The 25,553-nt window shown below is 38.1% G+C and overlaps 1 protein-coding gene across 2 annotated transcripts; it reads right to left on the bottom strand.

Annotated features, from left to right (window-relative positions):
• Positions 1-12: 12 nt before the first annotated feature.
• On the bottom strand, positions 13-23,817 carry LOC112053274 (choline transporter-like 2). Of its 2 annotated transcripts, none has more exons than XM_024092655.2 (13): positions 23,451-23,817; positions 16,579-16,701; positions 15,926-16,089; positions 14,904-15,099; positions 12,429-12,634; positions 9,123-9,288; positions 8,449-8,674; positions 7,042-7,222; positions 6,447-6,585; positions 4,189-4,342; positions 3,400-3,691; positions 2,175-2,400; positions 13-1,625 (listed from the first exon to the last, which is right to left on the bottom strand). In XM_024092655.2, the coding sequence occupies exons 1-13, from the start codon at positions 23,464-23,466 to the stop codon at positions 1,525-1,527; spliced, it is 2,190 nt and encodes a 729-aa protein (XP_023948423.2). In that variant the 5' UTR covers positions 23,467-23,817; the 3' UTR covers positions 13-1,524. The 2 variants fall into 2 exon arrangements, with proteins under 2 accessions (XP_023948423.2, XP_052747500.1); XM_052891540.1 differs by lacking the exon at positions 12,429-12,634 and adding an exon at positions 10,478-10,608.
• Between the last annotated feature and the right edge of the window lie 1,736 nt (positions 23,818-25,553).

The raw sequence follows: 25,553 nt of genomic DNA, 5'->3' as shown, positions 1-25,553 counted from the left end.
TAAAACTGCCTCTAAAAATTGAAAATTTTATTGAATAAAATACAATTAAGTAGGTAGGTGCAGTCATAAATGACAACGTATACCTAATCAGAAAATAAATATATAAAGATAGGTATGTAATTGTATAATACTTAGAAAATGAGATAATATTTTCTCTCAGTAGGTACTTCCTTGGCACACGTAAAATAAATATCATTAACAATCATATCATCACCCACAATAAAATCTTAAAAAATACATGAATACAAACATCACAACTTACGAATAAATTACTTCAAAAACTCTCATAAGTATTTATTATTATCGTAACCTGTTTATGACTAAAATCTATATAAATTATTTGGCTTTGCTTTTGTTTATTTGCAACATAAAGGTGGATCCTCACAGACCATGCGGTAGTCGTAATACAATTTACGTTTTCTTGTAATAAAGCCGCTGGGCTGTGTGGATGCACCTTAATTTTTTATTAAGGGTACACACACACACACTGGCTGGTAAAACCACAGAATATGGACGATAACACAAGGTTACACTTTATTATGGGGATAATGGCAACATTTAGAACATTCGAATCTCCATATTCTGTTGGATTTATGTAAATTTCTGTGTCCCACATTATTTTTTCTGTGTTAAATAGCCTCTTTTAGTATTCAAAACATTATTATTAATTCTTCATTATTTTTGGAGTGATAACTTTATATGGGAGGGCAAAACCGCTTCGTAACGTAACGCGTTACTCTGTCTGGCTTCCCTTTTTCTCACGCATATGGCAGCAGATTTAGTTATCACTTCTATCGAGCGTCCCGAGACGCAGATGTTTTTTCTCTATATCTTTATTTTAAATCACAGACTAAGTAGGTAGGTGTAATTCTATATGACGTTTTGCATGTCACCGAATTGAATATATAACTATAGTCTATAAGTAACTCTATAGTAATTAATATAGTAAGCGGCCTGTAAGTTGAACTATGCGTAGTAATAAATTTTTGGGTGTTAGTGACGTACGGTAAGAGATGTCACATAACCATAGCAACACGTTTTTGTTGTTTTTTGTGTGTAAGTGCCATAGGCTCCTTATTGGGACCTCAGCGGCGTCATCAGGGGGTTTGGGCGAACATAGAGGCATCGCTTAGTGAGGCCCGAAGGCCCTAAGGCCGAAGCAGAGTAGATGGGCGAAATGACTCTCTAAGGGCGTCTCCATTGAGACTCGAACCTCCAAAAAAAATGTTACAGTGTATGAAATTGTGAATTACATATTTGGCATTTTTATTATACAGAGCAACCACGGAGCACGGTTCTAACACATTTGATTATAAGTACCTGTGCAGACAGCTGTCATTTTGGTTCAACTTACTTGCCGGAGTCTATACGTCGATCGATTATAATTATTATTGTTACTCGTAAAAAGTTATTAAAAACACTACAATATCAAACATCATAAATGAATTGAACAATTTGTCACAACACCTTCATTACTGTAAACTGACTTCCTTAAAACTATCTCTTTGGCAGTTTTTATTGAATTTACGTTATTTTTTTGTTTCTCTTGCCGAGGATTTTCATTAAGTTCTTCGACATGAAATACGGTTTCTCCGGCGAGCCGTCATTTCTCTCGCAGTCTTCCACTGAAACAAATCGAAAGATAAATCTTCTGAAACATGTACAGTCGTTATTATATAATGATTTATTTATTTTGCTATCATCCGCGAAAAGTCGACGAACCCATGCTACGACGTCACCCAGGTCCGACAAAATACTCTCTACGTACGTTTCACCCCGAAACCGGAGCATCCTCAGGAGATGTTGACTCTACAACGTGCAATTGCGTACGTAGAGAGTATTTTGTCGGACCTGGGTGACGTCGTCGCATGGGTTCGTATTGTCGACAAAAAGGCGGCGGGTCGAACATATCGCTCTCACTTTCATCCCATCGCAATAAAAGAAAAAGCGATATTTTCGATTCAGTCGCTATTAGTCTACAATACGTCTTTTCCCTTCACGCGATATGTAGTTAACAAATGGCGTGTACAAGTTTTTTGACCAAGGTACTTTCACAAAATGCATATTTCCTTCTTTAATCCAGGTTCATTGGGTCCTTAGGGTAGACAGTGAATTTTTGCACGCCTTTGTCGTTAAAGCATCTTAGGCATACTGCAAATTATGTTCAAACTTACAGAAACATAGGAACAGTGTATCCACAGCCATCGAGTAGACGTTGAAGAATATGGTGCAGATGAGGTAAGTGGCGACGCTCAGGATGACCGCGGGCACGTAGTTGTAGTGCAGGCGCTCGCCCTTCGTCACCTCGTACACGTAGTTCCACTCGAGGAGGTAGTACACGGCGAAACCTACTCCCACGGAGATCAACACTTTCGAGAGGAAGAATATGAAGTCTGCCACCTAAAACAAGAGAAGTATTTCTAAAAACGTTATCCCAACAAGATTACATATACTTTAGACTTGATTTAGACATTTAGACGAGTTTTCAGTTTTACACAACGCGAATGTTTATAGTGGTCTAGTGTTACGCCTTGCAGCGCAAAAACGACGTCCTCCGGGGCGCAGTGGTATGCGCGGTGGATTTACAAGACGGAGGTCCTGGGTTCGATCACCGGCTGGGCTGATTGAGGTTAATTGGTCGGGCTGGTGGGAGCTTTCGGCCATGACTAGTTACCACCAGTGGGAGTTTTCAATGTTTTCATACTGTGACGATCGCGAAACCGTAAACGCGAATTTATAAGAAATTGGAACAGCGCCATCTAGTGGCACTACTGCACAACTGTTTCAATTCATTAGAGAACCGACGAAAACGATTACAACTATGAAACAGCGATTCTATAAAGACAAGTTTTATAATCGCATTAAATCGTTGATCATATACTTTGACAGAAAAGTAACGTCTAGCGAGGCATGTTCATATCTAATTAGTCTGAGATTACAACTGAAGATCTTGAAAGGAGATGGTCTCAGGTTTCAGATGGATGGTTTCAGGTTCACTCTTGTACCTACCCCGTATCATAAGAATTTAAAAAGTATAGGGTATTTGTTAAAATTTAAACAAGTGAATAAATGTAAGTAAATAAAAAGAAATAAATAAAGTTAAAACCCAAGTTTTTGAGTTTTTAACAAGATGGCGCCCAAGCAACTAGCGACATGACGCGACATGAAATTTGACAGCAAACGTCAAAACGACTATTGCGTTATCAATCCGCCATTGTTACCCGTAGATGTTGCATTTCTTGGGAGAGAATGAATGTTATTTCGAAAGAATTAAAGTAAATTCGTAGATTTGTATATTCGGAAATAGTCGAAAATTTCATTTTCTTTTATTTCCGCCATGGTACATTGACTGCTCCAAGGCTCCTTACAATTTTAGACCATCTCATTTTAGCCACTTACCTTGTCCAATACGACGACTCGAAGAATATTCCTCATGACCAAAGAAAACGCGTCATTAGCGCTCCTGCAGAAGTTCTTCCCGTGCACAGCGCACATTATGTACGCGTTTTTATTTATGAACTTCAGGAAACTCTCCAAGCACCAGAAAAAGCATTTGCAGCAACACAATATGCATCTCGTAAACGGATTGTCGAACTTCTTGACTTTGTGGTCGATGTACTCCAGGATGACTCGAATAACTCTGACTATTGCAATTATTAACGCTCCGAAGGCCACAGTACCCAAGTGGTAGCTGAAATCCACAAAAAAAAAATCCGCATTAGGCCAGCGTTGTGGACTAAGGCTTAACCCCTCTCATTCTGAGAGGAGACTCGTGCTCAATAGTGAGCCGAATATGGGTTGTTAATGATGATGATGAAACAAGGTGAGACAGGAATAGCCTTTAGAGTATTTTTTTTTCTTCCTTACAAGTTAGCCCTTGACTATGCAATCTAAGATGGAAGCGGACTAACTTGTTAGGTGGAGGAGAATCCATACCCCTTGCGGTTTCTACACGACATCGTACCGGAACGCTAAATCGCTTGGCGGTAAGTCTTTATCGGTAGGGTGGTAACTAGCGATGGCCGAACCTCACCAGCCAGACCTGGACCAATAAAGAAAATCTCAATCCGCCCAGCCGGGGATCGAACCCAGGACCTCCGTCATGTAAATCCACCCCGCATACCGCTGCGCCACGGAAGCCGTCAAACATTCTATCAATTAATTAAAACATTCAGTTGCGATACTCACCGGAGCGTTCTATAAATTCCTGATGTAAGAGTGAAGAAGGGCAAATCATTCTTGTGGAAAGTCCAATACCAAGTGGAAAATGTACTCGCCAACATCATGTCCGCCACTCCACTAATGAAAAACATCGCCCAGAAAAAGCCTAACAAGTTGACCACTGTAAACAATTATTATAACAATTACCTTTAAGTAACATATTCATTTACTAGCTGACGCCGCGCGGTTTCATCCGCGTGGTTCCCGTTCCCGTAGGAATACGGGGATAATATATAGCCTTCCTCGATAAATGGGCTATCTAACACTGAAAGAATTTTTAAAATCGGACCAGTAGTTCTTGAGATTAGCGCGTTCAATCAAACAAACAAACTCTTCAACTTTATATTATTAGTATAGATTTGTTGAGAATATGCAGATAATTATGCATTTGACCATTTCTGGCGTACAACAATTTATTAAAAACTAAAAAAAAAAATTAAAAAAAAGTCAATAGCAATTAAATTAAACTTAAATTGTGAAGGTACCTATGTTCAGAAATTATATTTTAAATTTTTAAATGTCAAATATAAAAGTGTCACAAAAATAAAATATAATAATCAAATAATGAATAAATGTACCAACACAATTTTTATAAAATGAAACTAATTACTAAATACTCAATAACAATAGAGACTAAATCAAACTTGGGCATGAATTTTAAGTACAGTAAAAGCTCTGTATTCCGCAAATGTGCCATGAAAATGTCATAGATATACATACACAGGTTGCTCGGAAGTATTTTCCATAACTCTAGGGTTTATATCCTTCAAGGAAAGTTTATTAATAATGGCTATGGAACATGTGTTTCCTAAATGAATATTTTCGTTGTATTGTATTGTACATACATCTTAAATTGTGTCCCATAAAGCGCATCCTTATATTATTACCTAGTCAAACTTATTCATTGATTAATATCATGAAGTAGCTTACTAGTTAAATGCGAGTGCCATTTGCAGTATCTATATATACCATTACGTATTTTAAAATGCAAGAATAGATGAATATTACAAATAGTCGTAATTATTTTAATAACTGTATGAAAACATAAAAGTTCGAATAGTATTTGTTTTAGTTAAAAGAAATAGGTAGTTATACAGTTCAAATCCTTTAACGCCCGAAATTAATAATGTATCTCCAATCTAAGATTCAAATAAATCTTAGATTGTTGCCAATCGCCCGATTGATCTCTAATCTTCGTGCCAATATTAAAACTCTGCAATCTAAATATGTTTTTCTGACGGATCGCAAGCGATCTTTTCCCTCCTTGTCGTTCCGTTCTTAGCACAGTGCCTAATTCAATAATACTTTTTATTCAACGTTTTATAAATGTAACAAATCTTTAAATTAAAAACGGAATACCTACTTGAAATATGTTTTAAGCTAAATATGACTTTACATTTCAAAACACGTAAAAAATTTATTTTATATCAAATACACACTACACGAAGAACGCACTACCGAAAATGGAACGGAAAATTTTTGACAACTTGATCTGACGTTTTTGTAGTTTGAGTACAGAAGTTCGTTTTGTTTACACCAATCTATGGATATGTTAAAATGGTCGGATAGGTTATTGACACGCAAAAATTTACATTTTCATACAGAGGCCATCTCTAATCTGTGATCCGTCCTCCCAATGATAGATTGATTTTTAAGATTGCAAACTCGATTCGAGGATCGCTTATTGGCATGCTTTATATAAGAAATGGATTGAAATATCGATCTTAGACGGGAAAAAACGGATTAGGATTGATTATTAATTTCGGGCGTAAGTAAACTTGTCAACACCTTGAAGTTATGGGAAATCCGCAACACCCTGTATGTCATGGCGTTATATTTTTGGCAATATTGATTAGTTATTTATTCATGTTTAGGCAAGGGTTTAAATAACTTAGTATATTTTCTCGTTTGGCAGTAGAAGTTCAATCCAAACTAGTATTCAGCAATGACATTCAATTTTCCTCTTAAAAATAAAACTTCGTTTCATATAAGAACAATTTTCTACAAATCATAACATTCGTCCTTAATTAAACCTTCCACTTCGCAAATTCGACAATATTTACAGATTTTACGTCATTTACACAATCGGATCCGCAAATAAATAAATATTTAGCAGCGAATAAAGGAATTTGGTTTGAAATTTTTAGTCCGCGAATAAATGAAGCGTGAATAAGGAACTTCTACTGTACACATAAGCTACAGATTTGTTGAAACATCATACATACGGTGCATATAGATTACGTTATTTTGATTTTCGATCCCGGTGAAGTGACAGGAAGCCAATCGGCACGGCAAAATCGTACCAACAGAACTGGTATCATGACATTTCTGAAAGAATTTTATTGGATCGCACGAGTCCCCTTCCTGAAAAGGTTTACAGTACTTTTAGCATTTTAACATTTATAAAAACAAAATGGGTAAATCAACTGACGTAACAAAAAACTGCTGTGATAGCCCAGTGGGCATGACCTCTGCCTCCGATTCCGGAGGGTGTGGGTTCGAATCCGGTCAGGGGCATGCACCTCCAACTTTTCAGTTGTGTGCATTTTAAGAAATTAAATATCACGAGTCTCAAACGGTGAAGGAAAAACAGTGTGAGGAAACCTGCATACCAGAGAATTATCTTAATTCTCTGCGTGTGTGAAGTCTGCCAATCCGCATTGGGCCAGCGTAGTGGACTATTGGCCTTACCTTACCACTCTCTTTCTGAGAGGAGACTCGAGCTTAACAGTGAGCTGAATATGGGTTGATGACGTATCAAAAGTGCTTGTAAACTGAGCCTACTTGAAATAAATGAATTTTTGAATTTAGAATGCCTACCTCCTTATACAGGCCGCCGCAGTCACAATCTGTATCGTTCCGCATGTTCACAACGCGGAACGCCGAATCGCCGATGGACAACAAGAACATCAGGACCAGTACTCCATAAGCAATGACAGCGCATTGGAAGATCCACGGGAATATTGGAAACAATATTGTGGATTTGATGGCGGTAACGGCTCTGCAACAAACATTACTTTTATTACTTACAAAATTAAGAAATAAATACAGATAGGTATTTAAAGTAATGAATTTTTCAAAGAGTTATTTGCTATATCTTTTAAATATGACCAATATTCCCATTCTGAAAAGATACAGTAGGAGTGAGTATGACAGGTAGGTAATTTCTTTTTATTATTCACAAGTTAGTCCTTGACTGCAATCTCACCTGATGGTAAATGATGATGCGATCTAAGATGGAAGCGGCCTAACATGTTAGGTGTAGGATGAAAATCCCCATCCTATTCATTTCTACTCGACATCGTACTGGATCGCTAAATCGCTTGGCGGTTTGTCTTTAGGGTGGTAACTAGCCACGGCCGAAGCCTCACACCAGCCAGACCTGGACCAATTAAGAAAACCTTAATCGGCCCACCCGGGAACCGAAGCCAGGACCTCCGTCTTGTGAATCCACCGTGCATACAAAATAAAATATTGTATTAGCTTAACACAATTTTCCGAAATGTCATAGCATCGTATCTACTGTAAGCAAAATTAATTATTATAGATTAAGGGCCCGTCAACCCCAGACCTTCGTCATTTTACTAAAGCTGAAAGTTTGTCAGCTCGTGCTCCTACCATAGGTAGGTACGGTAGCCAATTTATGGAGTTTGAACCGTGGTAGCTTTGGGAGGTAGCAGGTTTTAAGGATCCAGACCCTCAACAGTCTAAGTAATTTTTTTATGTTTTCCTCGGCATAATATGAGAAATTATATTCCCAGTCGCCAGTCACTTAACTTCGCAGCAGCCCTTCGAACTTCAAGGGTGTCTAGCGAAGGGTCGCCATGAAGACTGGCGAATGGGGATATCATTTCCCATATTATGTTAATAAAAAAATATTCTCAGTGGCGTGCAGGTTGTCGATCAGGGTATGCACTAGTGAAAAATGAAGCAAACTGGAAAATTCTATATTTAATAAGCACTAAGAAGATAACTCTTATGCAGTACTTTTATGCATGTATGAAGTGCACGCCACTGATTATACTATAAGTATACTTATATGGTGGTTGAAGGTCTGGATCCTTGAAACCTGTCATCTCCCACAGCCACCGCGGTCCAAACTCTATAGATGGTTACGGTAGTCATCTGTAGGAGGAGCATGAGCTGACAAACTTTTAGCTTTTATACAATGACGAGGGTCTAGCAGTCACTGGCTCTCCGCCTATAAGTTTTAATTAAAAAACTTACTTGCTTCCTTCACGGATGAGTGCTATAGCAATAGTTATCCGACTTCGCAGGAATATTACTACCAGTAATAATATTACAAACACCACAGCCAACGCAATGAGAATGGCTAGCCAGGTTTCGTGTTTGGCGAAGATGGACTGCGCGTATCCCTTCAAGTTAGTTGTTTGGTACAGACCGACGGGGTTCGCTTTGTAGTACTCGTAGTTCTTATAACACAAGTAGAGAGCTGAAAGAATAAAAGGAAAACGTAAGACGAGTTCCCTAATAATTAGGGTTGCCAAAATTTTTTGAGAAATGTGTAGTATTGTTCAGATTTTGGTACCTATAAAAATATAGTACGCATCAAGAAAATACAGTATTTTACAGAATAAGTTACAAAAAAACGTTTATTTTCGTAAAAACTACCTATATTTGTTTGGATTTGTTGCATTTCTCAGGTTTTTTTGGCTAAAATAAAAGTGTCATTATAATATTTACACCACAAAACATCATTGCACAAAATCACTAACGCGACTGGCAGCGTGACGGTGTCTACGCTGCCTAACAAACAACAAAGCTCAAGTCATCAAATACCCTCTTATACCATAACTGATACCTCCCCTCCCCAATAAAATAAATAATGAATGTTAATACCACCTGTAATAGAGGAACTTGTAACATTATATAATGCTCACCAAACCCCATGAGAGCGAACAGTCCGGCGATAGACAGCCACACGACGGGCGTGATGACCCACCGCAGCAGCAGGATGTAGATAAAGCACAACACCACCACCCCCACTAGCGCGCCCGCCATGTACCAGCGCGACTGGACCAGGTCTTGGACTATTTGCGACGACAACTGCACGCATATTACAAATAACATTAAAATGCTCAAAACTCATAATATCACCTCGAACACGGACCCACTTCGTATCGCCTCACCATCCCGGCGAGCTTACGTCAGCTCTTGTGCCCTTTAAATTAACAGCCTTTCTCAATAACATGCGTATATAGATAGACAGGTTATTGGGAACGGGCGTAAGCGCGGTAAGCTTCTCCCGAGGCGAGGCGTTTCATATTATGACACGTACTTACCGTGTCATATTATGTGTGTTTCTATGGAGTTTCATACAAAGAATACTGAAGGCGAGGCGATACGGAGGCGGTCCGTGTCCGAGGCGTTGTAATGAGTTTTGTCCCTTATTCATCACTTACGATTAGGTCCTAGGTTCGATTACTGAGTATATGAAATTTCTTTCTTTGAGCTTAGATCCACCATGCTGCTCCAAAGGTTTTGAATCATTACATTCCAACTTTGGGTTGCTACTAAGAATTTCTCGAAAGAAAGAATAACTCAATGTTTCATAGTTTGACTATGACTGGAAATCAGAACCTACCAGTTTCTTCAACTAGTATCTACCTAGTACCTATCGAATAAAATAGAGCATTTAAATAGGTACCAAATCACGTAATTTTCTTTCGTAGTAATCCTACTTGATTTCCATATTCTACAACCACTAAAAATGCAATAACTACCAACTTACTAGAATTTTAATATTAGAATAATATAAAAATTCTAATATTCTAATATTAGAATACGTGCATATTCTAATCTAGTAGGTAACTTTAAAAATTCATAGAAAGAAATATTTTTAAATAGGTATTCTAATAGTCGATAACAAGGTATCTAAACTAGAAAAGGTTAGGTATATATATATAGAAATATTAACCGCTGTAGATAAACACAAAAATAAAATTAAAATCTGATATTTTTATAATTAAAACCGCAATGTGAAAATTATTATCTAATATTGAGAAAATTATTATCTAATAAGGTACAGTACATGCAAGTATTATTTACAAAAAGTAAAGAAAGTAGCCCAGTCAAATCAGCTTAAACTGGTAATAAAATAAGCAGGTATACCTACGTAAAGTCTTCCACTTAAGTTTTCAAGTTTGCACGAGATTTATTATATTTTTTGGCTAATTTGATTGGACTTTAATGAAAATGTGCTCGACTGGATTCTAATCATTGGATTATACTCTACCTGGTTGAATCTAAGCAAGTTGGTGAGTTGTTCGAGCACCTCGCTTTCCTCCATCGTGTCAAGCGTACCGTTCGTGACGTCACGCAACACCTCCATAGCAGCGGTGACGTTAACAAAGCACCGACCCAACACTGTGTCGTGTACCAAGCATGGATTAGTTAGTTCGTGACTTATAGCGTATGTTTTGGTAGGAGAGCCCATAAGGCTAATTTGCTGATTCACTCGAGCGTAAGGGGGGATAAGATATGGTCGATTAGAGGTTATAAACTTTTTTTTGAGTAGGTTTTTTTTTTATTCTTTACAAGTTAGCCCTTGACTACAATCTCACCTGATGGTAAGTGATGATGTAATCTAAGATGGAAGCGGACTAACTTGGTAAGAGGAGGATGAAAATCCACACTCCTTTCGGTTTCTACACGACATCGTACCGGAACGCTAAATCGCTAGCCTCGGCCGCAGCCTCCCACCAGCTAGACCTGGACCAATTAAGAAAACCTCAATCGGCCCAGCCGGGGATCGAACCCAGGACCTCCGTCATTAAATCCACCGCGCATACCAATGCGCCACGGAGGCCGTCAAATAGTACTAGTAGTAGTATAGTAGGCCGTAGGTATTTCTAATTAGCATTTTTTTTAAGTTTTCCTAAATATACCTACAATAAATGCATATTGAAGGAGGAGGAGGTAAACTACATGGGTATCCTCCCTTATGTGATGTGCGAATTGCGATCGAGTGAATCCAAAAAATGCCCTCTTGGGCTCTCCTTATGTTATTTGATTGACAACGAAGGAATTGATTTTTACACAGCTGCATCGTAGATTAGCAGTTACGTATTATTAGAATTCGATACATAAGTAATTAGTGGTATCTGGATCTAACATTTTTTTTTTGGAAATTCGTAATTGTAAATGTGTAATTTTTATATTTATTGTTCGCACACCTATTATTAAGTATTTAAATACGACATCCATTTTAAAACCTTAGGACAATATACCCCTTTCTTTGTAATTAGAAAGAAACAAAGTATAAAAAATATATTTTACGTTAATGTACCTATTATTCTACTCCAACTAGTAGATAGGTTTATCGTTCTAGTCAATTTTTGTAGATTATACGAAACTGTTAGGTATAAAATATAGTTCACGTGTCCCCTCCACAAGACTCACAAATGAAGAGGCCGATGTAGACTACGGGTACTTGATAAAGAACTCTCTCCTCTGGACCGGAGCAAAGGCCTATCCTATTATAATAGGGTTAGTATCAGTATCAATACATACATATAATGAAGAGCATGGGCATTCTTACTAGCACGAGTTTGCAAATTTCGATACCGTTCAAGGTTACTTTAGTTTTGAATTTCGATATAGAAACCTTCAAATACAGGCATACACTGGATATGGTCCATTTCAGGTTCACTCTTGTACCCCATATCATTAAAATTTAAAAAATACAAGGATCTTATTAAAATTTATTAAAATGAATAAATCAAACTAAATAAAAAAAAGAAATAAATAAAATAAAAACCCAAGTTTTTGAATTTTACCAAGATGGCGCCCATAGAGCAACTATGACATGTCAATTTGACAGTAAACGTCAAATCGATTAATGCATTGTAAACGTCATCTATCCGCCATTATTACCCTTAGTGTTGCAATTCTTGGGAGATCATGAATATTATTTCGAAAGAATTAAAGTAAATTCGTAGATTTGTATAATCAAAAATAGTTAAAAAAATATATTTTCTCTTATTTCCGCTAGGGTACAATGATTGGACCTGAGCTCCATACAATTTTGGAGTTGGACCATCTCCTTTATAACGTCGATGAGATGCAAACGCATACTGCACAATACAAATTCCATACGGGTTAAACAGGGTCACGGTGCACATGCTAGATAACCAATTGGGTTAATGAAAAACGAAACATGCATATGGGACCGTGCCACTACGTACGACGTGAGTCTCTCGTTCATTCCTCGTGAAGAATGTGACCCAGCTCGCTGCTATCCACCCCACGTAGGAGTCGAGCGCTGTCGCGCGATTGAACAACGATTTCTGTGCGTCTTTAGGATTGCGTACGCAGGTCTCCCCATCTCTGCTCCGTGGGTCCGTGTCTTTGCATGGCAGGGTCGAAAGGTCCCCGATGCAGCGGTACAACACTGTAGCGGGATCATTTTCTCTAATGGCATTCGATTATACTAAGGCACACTCATGCCACACGTTTTTACAACAAATGGAATTTTAGTACAAACACAAACAATTACACACATTTATACACAAACAGTTTCATGGATCCTAACGGCTAGGTTCTTGGTGTCAATCACAGAATATTGTTATATTAGTGTCATATATCGATAGTGTCTGTCATAGTAATATGAATACCTTGACAATAGAAATGACGCGTATCTATCTACATGTAATCTTAAAATACAGGTGACCCTTAAATAGTGCGACATACTCTACAGGATGATAACTGATATCAAGGTCTACTAAAATATCGCAATATTTTACATTATAAACAAATTCAGTAGCAAGTACAACTTTGACTGGTACATATTGTTTGTTCACTGTGGCCGTTGAAAGAACATACAAAATCGTGTAACATGAAAAATTAATTAGGTAAAACCTTTATGAGTAGGCTGATTATATTACCCAGTTGACATTGTGACATTGGTAATCAATGGACGGAGTACGAAAAATACAGTTGCTATTGATTTGATGATAACTAACTAACGTCAAAGTTAGTGGATGGCAGGTCTGACATTTTCAACACGCATAAATTATTATTCATTCGCTTCATTTGTATGTAAGAACTAGCGGACGCCCGCGACTTCGTCCGCGTAAATTTCGATGTCAACTTTACTACTACCCCTACCCTACCTACCCCTACCCTACCACTACCCCAACCCTACCCTACCCAACCCCTACCCTACCCCTACCCCCACCCTACCCCTACCCTACCCCAAACCTACCCCTACCCTACCCCTACCTTACCTACACCCTACCCCCATCTTACCCCTACCCCCATCAAACCCCTACCCCCATCCTACCCCTACCCTCCCCGTACACTATCCCTTTCCTACCCCTATCCCACCCGTACCCCTATCTCACGCCTATCCTACCCCTACCCTACCACTTCCATATCCTACCCGTACCTCTACCCTACCGCTACCCTACCTATACCCCTACCCTACCAATACCCTAAACCCGGCCCTAAACCTACCCTACCCCTACACTACCCCTACGCGTCCCTACCCGTAGCCTACCTTACCCTGTAACTTCTCTACCTTACTCCTACCCTTAGCAAAATCGGTCCAGTCTTTCGAGAGTGGTGGTATGACCAAGAGAAATAGAGACTTCTATGCTAATAATATAAAGAGGTAAAGTTCGTGTGGTTGTAGGAGGTAATCTCTGGATCTACTGGACCGATTTGGAAAATTGTTTTACCAATAGAAAGCTACGTTATTTGCGAGTGTCATAGGCTATGTTTGATCCCCATATTCACACGGGAACGGGAACTACGTAAATGAAAGCGCCGGGCGTCATATAGCGGAATTTCTGCGTCTTTTAGAAATTTTGTATTATCTTCGAAACTATTTAAGTAATTAACATACTGTAAAGGGCAAATCTTATCTCCATAATATCCTTGTGATTATTAAATAATTTATTTTAATAAGGATTAAAGTTAAGTTGTATAAATAATGACGTATACCTAAGTATATAAAATTAATAATTTTTAAAACACAAAAGGTATTATATCTGCTAATATATAGAAGATAGATATATGGCGTCGCGGACTTTTTTGTAGAACTTTTAAAGATACATAAAGTCTCCATACATTAATTTCAATTTTACACAATGGTTAAGGCAGCGCATGCGAATAAGTCTGTTTAAAAGGTTTTTAGTCCGACCTGTATGACAAAAACTGTGATAACTCGGCTAATATATATGATACCAATATAAAATATAGCCTATAGCACTCCCCGATAATGTAGCATTCTACTGGTGAAAGAATTTTTAAAATCGGACCAGCAGTTCCGAAGATTACCCCATTTAAAAAATGTGACAAACTTACAAACTTTACCTCTTTATAATATTAGTATAGATATAGATATAGATATAGAAGTATAGATAACTTGGAATCCCAATATGAACCACTTCCCGGTCTTCGATTAGGGTGAAATTTTGCACATGCTCTGTTCTGATGACATTAGATAACTAGCTATGAAACGTCATTACAAATCCAATATGGCGGACTCCCCAAGATGGCGGACTGGCTGTTTGAAACCTACACCCATGATATGGATATCGAATGAAAGGGTTGCTGTCAGGGATACGAAAAAATTGTCACGTGACTTAAATTCAAGATGGCGGACAGGCTTTAGTATTTTAAACTATTCATGTTATTTTCATTAACCAATCACGTACCTGGTTGGCTCTCTAACACGAAGCTGGCGCACTTTTCATCCTGAATGTATTGCTTAGCTTGGGCGAGTGTCATGCTCTGGGTGTTCACGTCTTCGGTGCACACCATTCTCGGTTTCAGTTGTTCGAACGAACTGGGATTCTGTTCCAACTCCTTCGTGAACAGTATCGTTCGATCCGGGCATTGTGGTACACACACCTGAAACACAATAGCAGTTACCATAAAAACTGAATAAGCTCAATTTTAGGGCGGCAAAATTGCGATGATAGCACATATCGAGCTTGCTTGGCAAGTTAGTTCGTAACACTCCCGATGTTCCGCGCGGGTCTGGTGTAGTGGTGAATGAAAAACCCACGACTGATGCACCTCACTTCCGCGCACGCACGATTTCCCCCCGTCACCCGCATATCATGGGAGTGTCATCAACGAACTTGCTACACTATATACCTACCTACCTATCTTCCTTAGCCTTATCCCACCACCTCTAAATTTTCATTTATGTGCATTTTATGAAACTAAATATCACGTTTGTTAATCTTCTTCTTTGTCGTTACACTCTTGACAGTGTGTTCGTGGTCATCATTTGGGTGCGGTGGTAAGCCTCACTATCCGTCGCCATTCCTCCCGTAGTGTGGCTCTCCTAGCATATTCGTGGAGCGATCCATGGAGAGCTGTTTTACTTGGTCAGTCCAGCGCATTCGTGACCTGCCACGTGCTCTTGTGTCCTCCACCTTCCTTGCACCACAAGTCTCTCTATGGGCGTGTCATCTCTTCGTGTATGACCAAAGAAAGTCAGTATGCGACATTGGACTATGGAAGAAAGACGCTGCGACAACCTTTGTCAATCGGTGAAGGTAAAACATCGTAAGGAAACCTGCATACCTGAGAATTTTCTCAATTAACTAACTATAAGTGTAAAATCTGCCAATTCGCGTTAGGCCAGCGTGGTGGACTAAGGCCTAACCCCTCATTCTCAGCAATGAGCCGAATATGGGTTGATGATGATGAACGATGGAACACTTACTTGTGTTGTAGGACAACCGGTTATAGGAGTTCCAGGTGACAAGCACTTAGCGATGTTGAAAAATAGTAGATACTTCTTGTCCTCAAGACCAGAGTCCAGTCCACACCGCCGTCCTTTTGAATCAATGGGCGCTAAGAGCTTATCGACGCTTCCTCTCGTCATACCTTTTGACAAAAAAATCTATACTAATATTATAAAGCTGAAGAGTTTGTTGGTTTGTTAGTTTGATTGAAAGGTACCCTATGTCTCTTTGTAGGTATAGTTTTTTTTACTACCCACACCTTGGACTTTGCCCTGTATCTTTTTTACAAAAATAACGTTCGGGGCCCCTGAACTTCGAATGAAAAAGTGGTTTCCACCTGACGGCAGCACCCATCCATGATAACAATTAAAATTCACCAACTAATGACTAAGGGTTCGAAACTAGTCGGGTAAACTAGCGGACCCTGTCAAGCTTCGCTTTGACTTATGTGCACTTCTACCCTACCCCCCTACCTCTACCCTACCCTACCCTACCTCTACCCTACCCTACCCTACCCCTCACATCAAAAAAAAAATATTTAAATCCGTCCAGCCGTTCTCGAGATTTGCGCTTACCAGCACATTTAGCGATTCATTTTTATATTATAGATTTAATTTAATGTTTTTCTTACTGTAGTATCCCACGTAGCCCCATGCTCCGAGGAAGAGGATGAAGATGATCAGCCATAGGATGTCCGTGCAGGAGCGGTTGTGGATCGGCCCGTTGAAGTCGGGGTCGTATCGTATCGGCTCCCCTGGAAAATAAATAGATAAATGCAGTTAGAATCCTAACATCAAATTATATTACTCTGAAACCCAGGAAATAGGTAAACTGACAAGTTTAAAGTGTTTAAAATTGAGACGAATATCTTAACATTCCATGGATCGCGTGCCAGAGAGAAAACTTCTGAAAAAATCCTGGACTTGTGACCAAAAAACGTAGGGTTAAGAAATTTCTTGACAATCGATTAACACTCCCCCCTTCTCCGCTCGTGTTGTTCTCCCTGCCTAGCTAAATTTGGTAAGATCCTACTAGAAGCTTTGAATATAATCTATATCTATACTAATATTATAAAGAGGTAAAGTTTGTAAGTTTGTAAGTTTGTCACATTTTTTAAATGGGGTAATCTTCGGAACTACTGGTCCGATTTTAAAAATTCTTTCACCAGTAGAATGCTACATTATCGGGGAGTGCTATAGGCTATATTTTATATTGGTATCATATATATTAGCCGAGTTATCACAGTTTTTGTCATACAGGTCGGACTGAAAATCCTCTTAAACAGACTTATTCGCATGCGCTGCCTTAACTATTGCGTAAAATTGAAATTAATGTATGGAGACTTTATGTATCTTTAAAAGTTCAACAAAAAAGTCCGCGACACCATATATCTATCTTCTATATATTAGCAGATATAAGACCTTTTGTGTTTTAAAAATTATTAATTTTATATACTTAGGTTTACGTCATTATTTATACAACTAAACTTTAATCCTTATTAAAATAAATTATTTAATAATCACAAGGATATTATGGAGATAAGATTTGCCCTTTACAGTATGTTAATTACTTAAATAGTTTCGGAGATAATACAAAATTTCTAAAAGACGCAGAAATTCCGCTAAAGACGCAGAAATATGACGCCCGGCGCTTTCATTTACGTAGTTCCCGTTCCCGTGTGAATATGGGGATCAAACATAGCCTTTGACACTCGCAAATAACGTAGCTTTCTATTGGTAAAACAATTTTCCAAATCGGTCCAGTATATCCAGAGATTACCTCCTACAACCACACGAACTTTACATCTTTAGCATAGAAGTCTTTCTATTATTAGCATAGAAGTCTCTATTTCCCTTGGTCATACCACCACTCTCGAAGGACTGGACCGATTTTGCTAAGGGTAGGAGTAAGATAGAGAAGTTATAAGGTAGGGTAGAGGTACGGGTAGGATAGGGAAGTGGTAGGATAGGCGTGAGATAGGGGTACGAGTGGGATAGGGTACGGGGAGGGTAGGGGTACGGGGAGGGTAGGGGTACGGTGTAGGTAAGGTAGGGGTAGGGTAGGGGTAGGTTTGGGGTAGGGTAGGGTTAGGGTTCGGGTAGTGGTAGGGTAGGGGTAGGGTAGGGTAGGGGTAGGGTAGGGTAGGGTAGGGTAGGAGTAGGGTAGGGTAGGGGTAGTAGTAAAGTTGACATCGAAATTTACGCGGACGAAGTCGCGGGCGTCCGCTAGTAATATAATAATTAAATAATTTAATAAATTAAAAAAGTGTCTATTAGTCTATTGCAAACGGTCGCAACCGCAACCTTGGGACACCAACGTCCATCGGCTCTTCGAACTATGTGCCCCGCCCATTGCCACTTTAGCTTCACGACACGTTGAGCTATGTCGGTGACTTTGGTTCTTCTGCGGATCTCCTCATTTCTGATTCGATCACGCAGAGACACTCCGAGCATAGCTCGTTCCATCGCCCACTGTGTGACTCTGAGCCTTCTTACCAGGCCCATAGTTAGGGACGATTCATATTTATAACCATCGACGACGACGCAAGATATTTATAACCATCTCCATTTAGCCAGTTTGAAAGGAACACAGTAATTAATGAAGGCCTGGAAGGACGGTGCCTAATTGACTAACAAGCTTCAATTATACGAATAAAATATAGCAGATTGGTCCATAAAGAAACTACATGAAAGTAGCAACCGACGAGAAAATGTATGAAGGACTATTAATTTACAGTAGTAAAATCATACTCGTAAATGCCAAGGTCGTTCAACAAAGGTATCAACGTGAATTGAATAATCGGTGAAGATGAAGTCAGAACACTTACTAGACTCTTTCGGAGGCACACAGCAATCACTGCAGCCCATGTTCACTGTTCACTTCTAATTCACAAATCACGTTAATAACAAACGTTTCCAAATTATTCACATAATGACCATGAAGTAGATAACTAGGTAGGCACAAATAATTTAGTTGTTATATGTAAATGTGCAATTTTCTATGGACACTTTTTTATTGGCAGTGCATTTTGTAATATACGAGTATTCACTGATAAAATACGTCTTAGTGTGAGTTGATTTTCAGATGTAATGTAGCATTTTGGTTGGTCCGCTACTTTATGCTTATCTTGGTATTTCGATGTTGAATGTTGATAAAGATATGGGTTTGCGCGGTGATTTTCAATTTGACAGGAAGTAAAGGTAAAGATACCTACGCGATTTTTTGTTATTTAGATAACTCACGTTAACAATAATTTCTTACCAAATCAAAGTGAGAATTATCAGGGTTTACTAGTTAAAATAGACTGCTTCTATATCATCAAAATCGGATGAATAGTTTAGCAGCTATCGAAGAACATACGTATATACACACATATATTTACTTTTGTCATCGCCGTAGTTGCGTAATGTGCAAATGCTCCATAAAATCTGACTACTGTGTTTGTACTTCGGTGTGTGTGTACTTCGGTATTAACCTACATTAGACAGCTCGTCTTTCCTTGACTACATATACCAACATCAGACGGTAGTTATAATTATTCACGTCAGTAGGGTTGTGTGGGTATGTTGAATTCTTTAATTTGTAAATTTTGTGCAGAAATTTGAATTCAAACGACTTAATGCTGTATTTTAAGGAAAATGGAGGATGGAGGAAGCCTTTGTAACGAAAAAAGGAGAAAGTTCTCTCGGCACGGAGAACGCCCCCCCCCCCCCCCCCCCCCATTTATATACGCCTATGAATCTAGCCTCCCCTTCATGATCATGATATCGAACCTCGCACGCTGGAGTAATTGTCGTCACCCGGCGTACCCATTCCTAACACTGTCTTTCCAACTGAATGACAGAATTACAGGAAACGGGAATATTGGTCATATTTAAAACAGTTATACCAAGAATTCTTTAACAAAAGTTAAGGACTACCCTAGTTAGTACATAACACTAACAGATTATTGTGAATATTTTACATTAAACGTCTTCACATCTTCACATTGTTTGCTGGCAGAATGAATCATACATTTAAAAAGAAATTGGTTATTTCCCAGCAACGCTATAGTTCTTTACAAAAATTAAAAGTCTCAAAAATAAAAATCACGAAGAAGCAGTTTATAATTAATGATTAATGATCAACATTTTTTTCATGAAAAGGTTGGGTTAATAATAGCAACAAGCCAACAAATGGAAAAACATTTTCCATGGATAAATGGCTGGAGCGCGGGTCGAAGCAAAGCCGATTAACGAGAAAATTACAATCCAATTACAGTTCCGAGAACCAGGTGCTTACTGCCTATTGGTTTCTATGAAGCAAATAACACCATCAATGATATTGTTCACAATACGAGTATGCTTAAGCTTTAAGGGCATTGCTCTTTCTCTGGCGTCATTCTTCGGCACCCGGTATTGTTGTTAAGCGCATAGCTGGGCACCGTTAATCAAATAGTTAATCGTTAATCCGCTACAAAAAAGTTAGCTTCGTTAAACGTTAAAGCGTTACATTCCGGAAGAATTGACGCAAGTTAACGTTAATCGTTAATCCGTTAATATGACTGTGTAATATTACATTTTTATATCATTGTGTGAGATCACCATTGGAAAATAAGGATGAGCACTGGGTAAAAGTGCCATAATTTGTTTTTTGTTGATTTTATCTATATATATTTAACATAAATGTAGTAATTTGTTGATTTCTTTAAAAAAAATAATCATTAATCATTTCTTACTTGTTTGAACCTGTTTTTCGCGTCGCGCGGTAAATAGTAGGCATTGAATTAACGATTAACGGACTTCTGCATATTAACGGAAGTTAACGTGTCCGTTAACATTATTAAAAGTTAACTTAAAAGTTAATCCGTTAATCAAAATGTTAACTTCGTTAATTAACGATTAACGGATTAACGAGTTAATGCCCAGCTATGGTTAAGCGTAATCAATACTGAAGAGTTTGTTTGTTTGGTTGAACGCCCTAATCTCAGGAACCACTGGTCTGATTTGAAAAATTCTTTCAGTGTTAGATAGCCCATTTATCGAGGAAGGCTTTAGGCTATATATTATCCCCGTTTTCCTACGGGAACGGAGACCACGCGGGTGAAACCGCACGGCGTCAGCTAGTATATTGTAATGACCATTTTACCGGCCCACTGCACTGGCCAGGCCAGGCTAGGGGTTAGACCCACCATTGTTGGTGGATACATTTCATTTCTTGGTAAAACGTATTAAATAAATTCAGTAATTTATGAGTTTTCGATTTTTGGCACATTTTAATATCTTTAACGAAACAACGTGGGTGACACAATCCCGGTGTTTATCTTAGTGTGCCAATGATAGTTTTATACTATAGATCGGTTACGTCCCTACAAAAAGTGATCCTAATAATAGGCTACAACACTGAGCGCACACATAGTCAATTTTGTCTTTAATTTCATTACCTATATAGGTATTTAAGTATACATATACACTTCTTGAACACTTTACTCGACATTGTAGACGATACTTAGGTATTATTTGTTTAAATAACGTTCGTTGTTAACCACAACTAACATTGAGTTGTGTATAAATTTCCTCTTTTGAGCGCCTCACTTTTCATGCACTAGTAACACATCTAACAGTATTTAATATCATTGTAGTGTGCCCTAAAATAGAAAACTAGAGTATTATTGAGCCTCATTAGCTCGATCCCCGCCCCGTTGCTCTTTTGTCGTACCCATTCCTAATACAGTCTTTCTTCAGTCTCAGCTATACCTATTAAAAGTTCAATTTTTTTAATTCAACTGCAACATTCTTATTTTAAGCCCTTCGTGGGGGAGTTGGCGTTGTGAGTCGTGGGCAATGATTTTATACTATAGATATGTCACTACCTCGTCGAAACTGAGTCGGACAAAAGTGGCTAACTGTCTTACTTCATTTCGTTTACCTAGTCGCATTGTAAACAACGAAAGCTATTTAAACAAATAATATTTAAATATGGTTTATAATGTCTATTTATAAGAAATAAATATGTGTCTAAGATAAGTAAATATATATAACACATAATTGTGCATGTGTGCCTTTTTGCGGTGATTTTGTAGGCAGTAGGCACGTATCATATCTAATAGTAGAAAATCTTTGGTTGTAGGTCGTGACTCGTGAGTTACATACTCAACATCGTAAGTATAACTAGTATTAGAGTTTGAATATTTGCTTGTTTGTTTCGATTATACGCCCGAGAAAATGTTATGTACTTAACATTTTCCCGGGTCTTTATAGTTATTTTCACGATACAAAAACACAAACTAACTTTTTTACAATTTTTGTCTGTCTATTTGTTTGTCCTTTAGAACGGCTGAACTAATTTTAATGGGACATTTACTGGAAGATAGAAGTAGCTATTGAGCAACATAGTATGAAAGTATTGGTGCAAGACATGGGTATAGGCTAAAGAAAATAAATTCATGGTCCCCGCAGGATTTGTAAAAATAGATCAAGTCGACTGCTAGTCCAGAATACAGTAGGTATTCCTACCTACGTAATATTCTGGCGGCTTAAAAAGGGCTAAAGGAAAAAATATATTAATGAGAGAAAATTAAAGCTTCGTTCGCAATCTAAATATAATAAACGCGAAAGGTCATTCATCACGAAATCTCGAATTACAAAGATGAAGTTTGGCAGGGAGTTAGTTTATAGATAATAAGTGTCCGCTAAGAAAGGATTTTTCGATAGGGCCGTATTACGGAGGTCTAAGGGCGGAAAAAGACGCGGGCGTCCGCTAGTAAGTAGATAACTGCATGTTGAAATTCGGTTATTTTCATCGTGTCAAGGAAAAAAAACACTATACCAATTTAGGCACCTAAAGATAAGGACTTACCACGGGAAACGTGCTATTTTTTGTAATCTATTATTTTAGCTACAGTTAAATTAGGTAATCATATTAAAATGCTTTTCTAATATTTTTTGTTTTTCTAATATTTTTTGATGCGCGCAAAGCCGCCTCAGTTTTTTCTTTAATTATTATAAAACAGTAAAAGCTTCTTATTCACGCTTCCTTTATTCACGTATTCACTATTAGTGGATTAAAAAAATGCGTCCCAAAGTACTAAAGTCATACTCGAGGAGTACCATTTACTAACAAACAAGTTAGAAATGAGGGTAGAAATGCATGTCCTTTCATAACCTTTTCTTTTTAAATTATGTATTGTTTTTTTTATAAGATATTATTCAAAATTCAAAATATATTAGCTATATCAAATTGCTTTTAGGCTTAATAATCAAATTTATTTTCAATAATTTATGAACAAGTTAATTATAATTATTATTAGTTGTGAAATGACTAGCGATTATACCCTCATTTTTAGTTTTTTTGTTTTACTTTTTTTGTAAACAGTACTCCTCCAGTATGGCTTTAGAATAGATTCTGCTCTAATATACTATTTATGTAAATGTGCCAATTATAAATATCATCAAAATCGATTTTAACGGTTTAGCCGTGAAAAACATTTAATAATATTAGTAAGGCTAAAAACATTAAACTCACCGTAGTCTTTGCCCATATCGCTTAACAAAGAACACAAAACATAAACGAACGTCCACAAAAAAATATCACGAATAAATTCCGCAGAAACTGAATGAAATCACACCTCGCGTCCACTGTCATCCGTCGGAGATATTTTCAAATGACCGTCGCGGAAAACACCGCAAACGTAGGATGGTAATTACTAAAATTATCACTTTCACGAATTCAAAACGACCTCAAATTAAATACAAAAACGTCGGAGATTACGCACTATTGTCAAGTGTTAAGTTTCGCACGTAACAGTTCAGTTTGTTTACGTTTGTTTACGAAAGTGAAAGTTTTAGTCGCGCTCATGTAAACGTCCACCTTGTGACGATCGGCGACGGCGACTGAACTCTGAAGTGAAGTGAATAGTGAATACTAAAAACTAAACAGTGAACTGAGTCTGAGTTAACACGTACTCATGTGAGTACGTGAATTGTGAATCATATGCCACCGAGTACAAACACAAAGGATTCTAGTACATACGGATTGCGTTGACTGCACTGTGTAAATAGTAACCCCGCCTTATCTAGAGCACAATGATTTCAATTAAGAACAGAGTCTACGAAAGGATGTGGAGTTAAGGAGTCAAGCATTCATTCCTAGCGCTAACAAAATAATATTTTCTTCAAATTGTACATCATTTTGGCCGCAGTTACGATTCTTAAGGTATGCAGGACATTTTGACAGCCTCCGTGGCGCAGTGGTATGCGCGTCGGATTTACAAAGCGGAGGTCCAGGGTTCGATCCTCGGCTGAACCGATTGAGGTTATCTTAATTGGTCCAGGTCTGGCTGGTGGAAGGCCAGCCATGACTAGTAACCACCGCCAAGTTCCATTCCGTTACGTCCGTTTTGTCCGTTCCATTACGATAGCGTGTAGAAACAGAAATGAGTGTGGATTTTCATCCTTCTCCTAACAGGTTAGCCCGCTTCCATCAAGTTTATCAGGTGAGTTTGTAGTCAAGGGCTAACTTGTAAGGTACTTATAAAAAAGGCCGGGCTCAAATTCGCGAAATATAAGGTTCGATCCCCTGCTCCGTTCGTTATTCATTTATTATCGTTAGGAACGAAAAGAGCATATAGGTTTTTCTATGAAATACACTCTCCGAGCGAATTAGCCTTCAAGCACACATAATACATAACAATTACTGTTACATACGTAACAACGGTGCGTATAATTCCATAGCAGTAATCGCTAACGAACGCTAAAAATCTAAAGTCTAAATACTTATATCTAACTATTCCTATTTATAAAACGTACATGGTACTTGGTAGCACAGGTAATAGGTACCACTCAACGACACTTCTTGATGATCTTAAAAAACTAATTAGCAGGGGCGTAGGTCCCTAACAACCCGATTCCTATTGGTTTACCTTTCAAAATCCACGAGTTTTACGGACGTTAATAATAATTTAACGTACTTAGCTTCGACCAACACCTTAAGAAGCTTTCGCTTAACTGTTGGATCAAGAGTCGGATACAAAAGGCAGTGATTCATGAGACGGCGCGTATTGTGAGGAGGTTCCTCACTCTGGATCCCTGACCACAGGTTGCTTGGGCACTCAAATGTCCCGCAGCGGGAGGGTGAATTTTTTTTATAAATTTTTAATAATGTTTTGTATTTTATATATATTGTTAAAAATTAAAAAAAAGAAGTAATAAATAAATGAGAGATATAAAATTTAACGTACTTAGCAAATTACTCATGAACGGGTTCACTAGTAAATTGTAATTTTCGCTACTGCTAATTAGTACTTAATTTATTAGTAGAAAATTAGACGACCTCTCAAGTAGGTTCAATTATGTTATAACTAGCGGACGCCCGCGACTTCGTCCGCCCTTAGACCTCTTTAATCTAGCCCTTACTGGTGTATCACTGTAAAAATTGAATAACTTCTCCCGTTTTCCCAACGTTTCCCTTCACTGATGAAGAATACGTACCAAGAATATTGTATCAAGTTTCGTTAAAATCCGTCGAGTAGTTTTTTGTTTCTGTTACGAACAGACAAAAAATTTAACGGATTGCATTTTTTGGCTTCAATAATCGATACTAATCACTCCCTGATAGTAATTTTGAAAA

Source organism: Bicyclus anynana, chromosome 4 (assembly GCF_947172395.1).
Source record: "Bicyclus anynana chromosome 4, ilBicAnyn1.1, whole genome shotgun sequence".
In the NCBI taxonomy this organism is placed as follows: domain Eukaryota; kingdom Metazoa; phylum Arthropoda; class Insecta; order Lepidoptera; family Nymphalidae; genus Bicyclus; species Bicyclus anynana.
The sequence above is the reverse complement of the archived record's forward strand: the minus strand, read 5'-3'. Positions and strand labels throughout refer to the sequence as shown.

Excerpts from the sequence above, each read along its gene's own strand:
- LOC112053274 (XM_024092655.2), bottom strand. Across the intron at positions 12,635-14,903 it reads CGTGTTAGAGAGCCAACCAG|TGTTGTACCGCTGCATCGGG; the intron begins GTACGTGATTGG and ends ATCCCGCTACAG. Across the intron at positions 2,401-3,399 it reads GAGTCGTCGTATTGGACAAG|GTGGCAGACTTCATATTCTT; the intron begins GTAAGTGGCTAA and ends CTCTTGTTTTAG.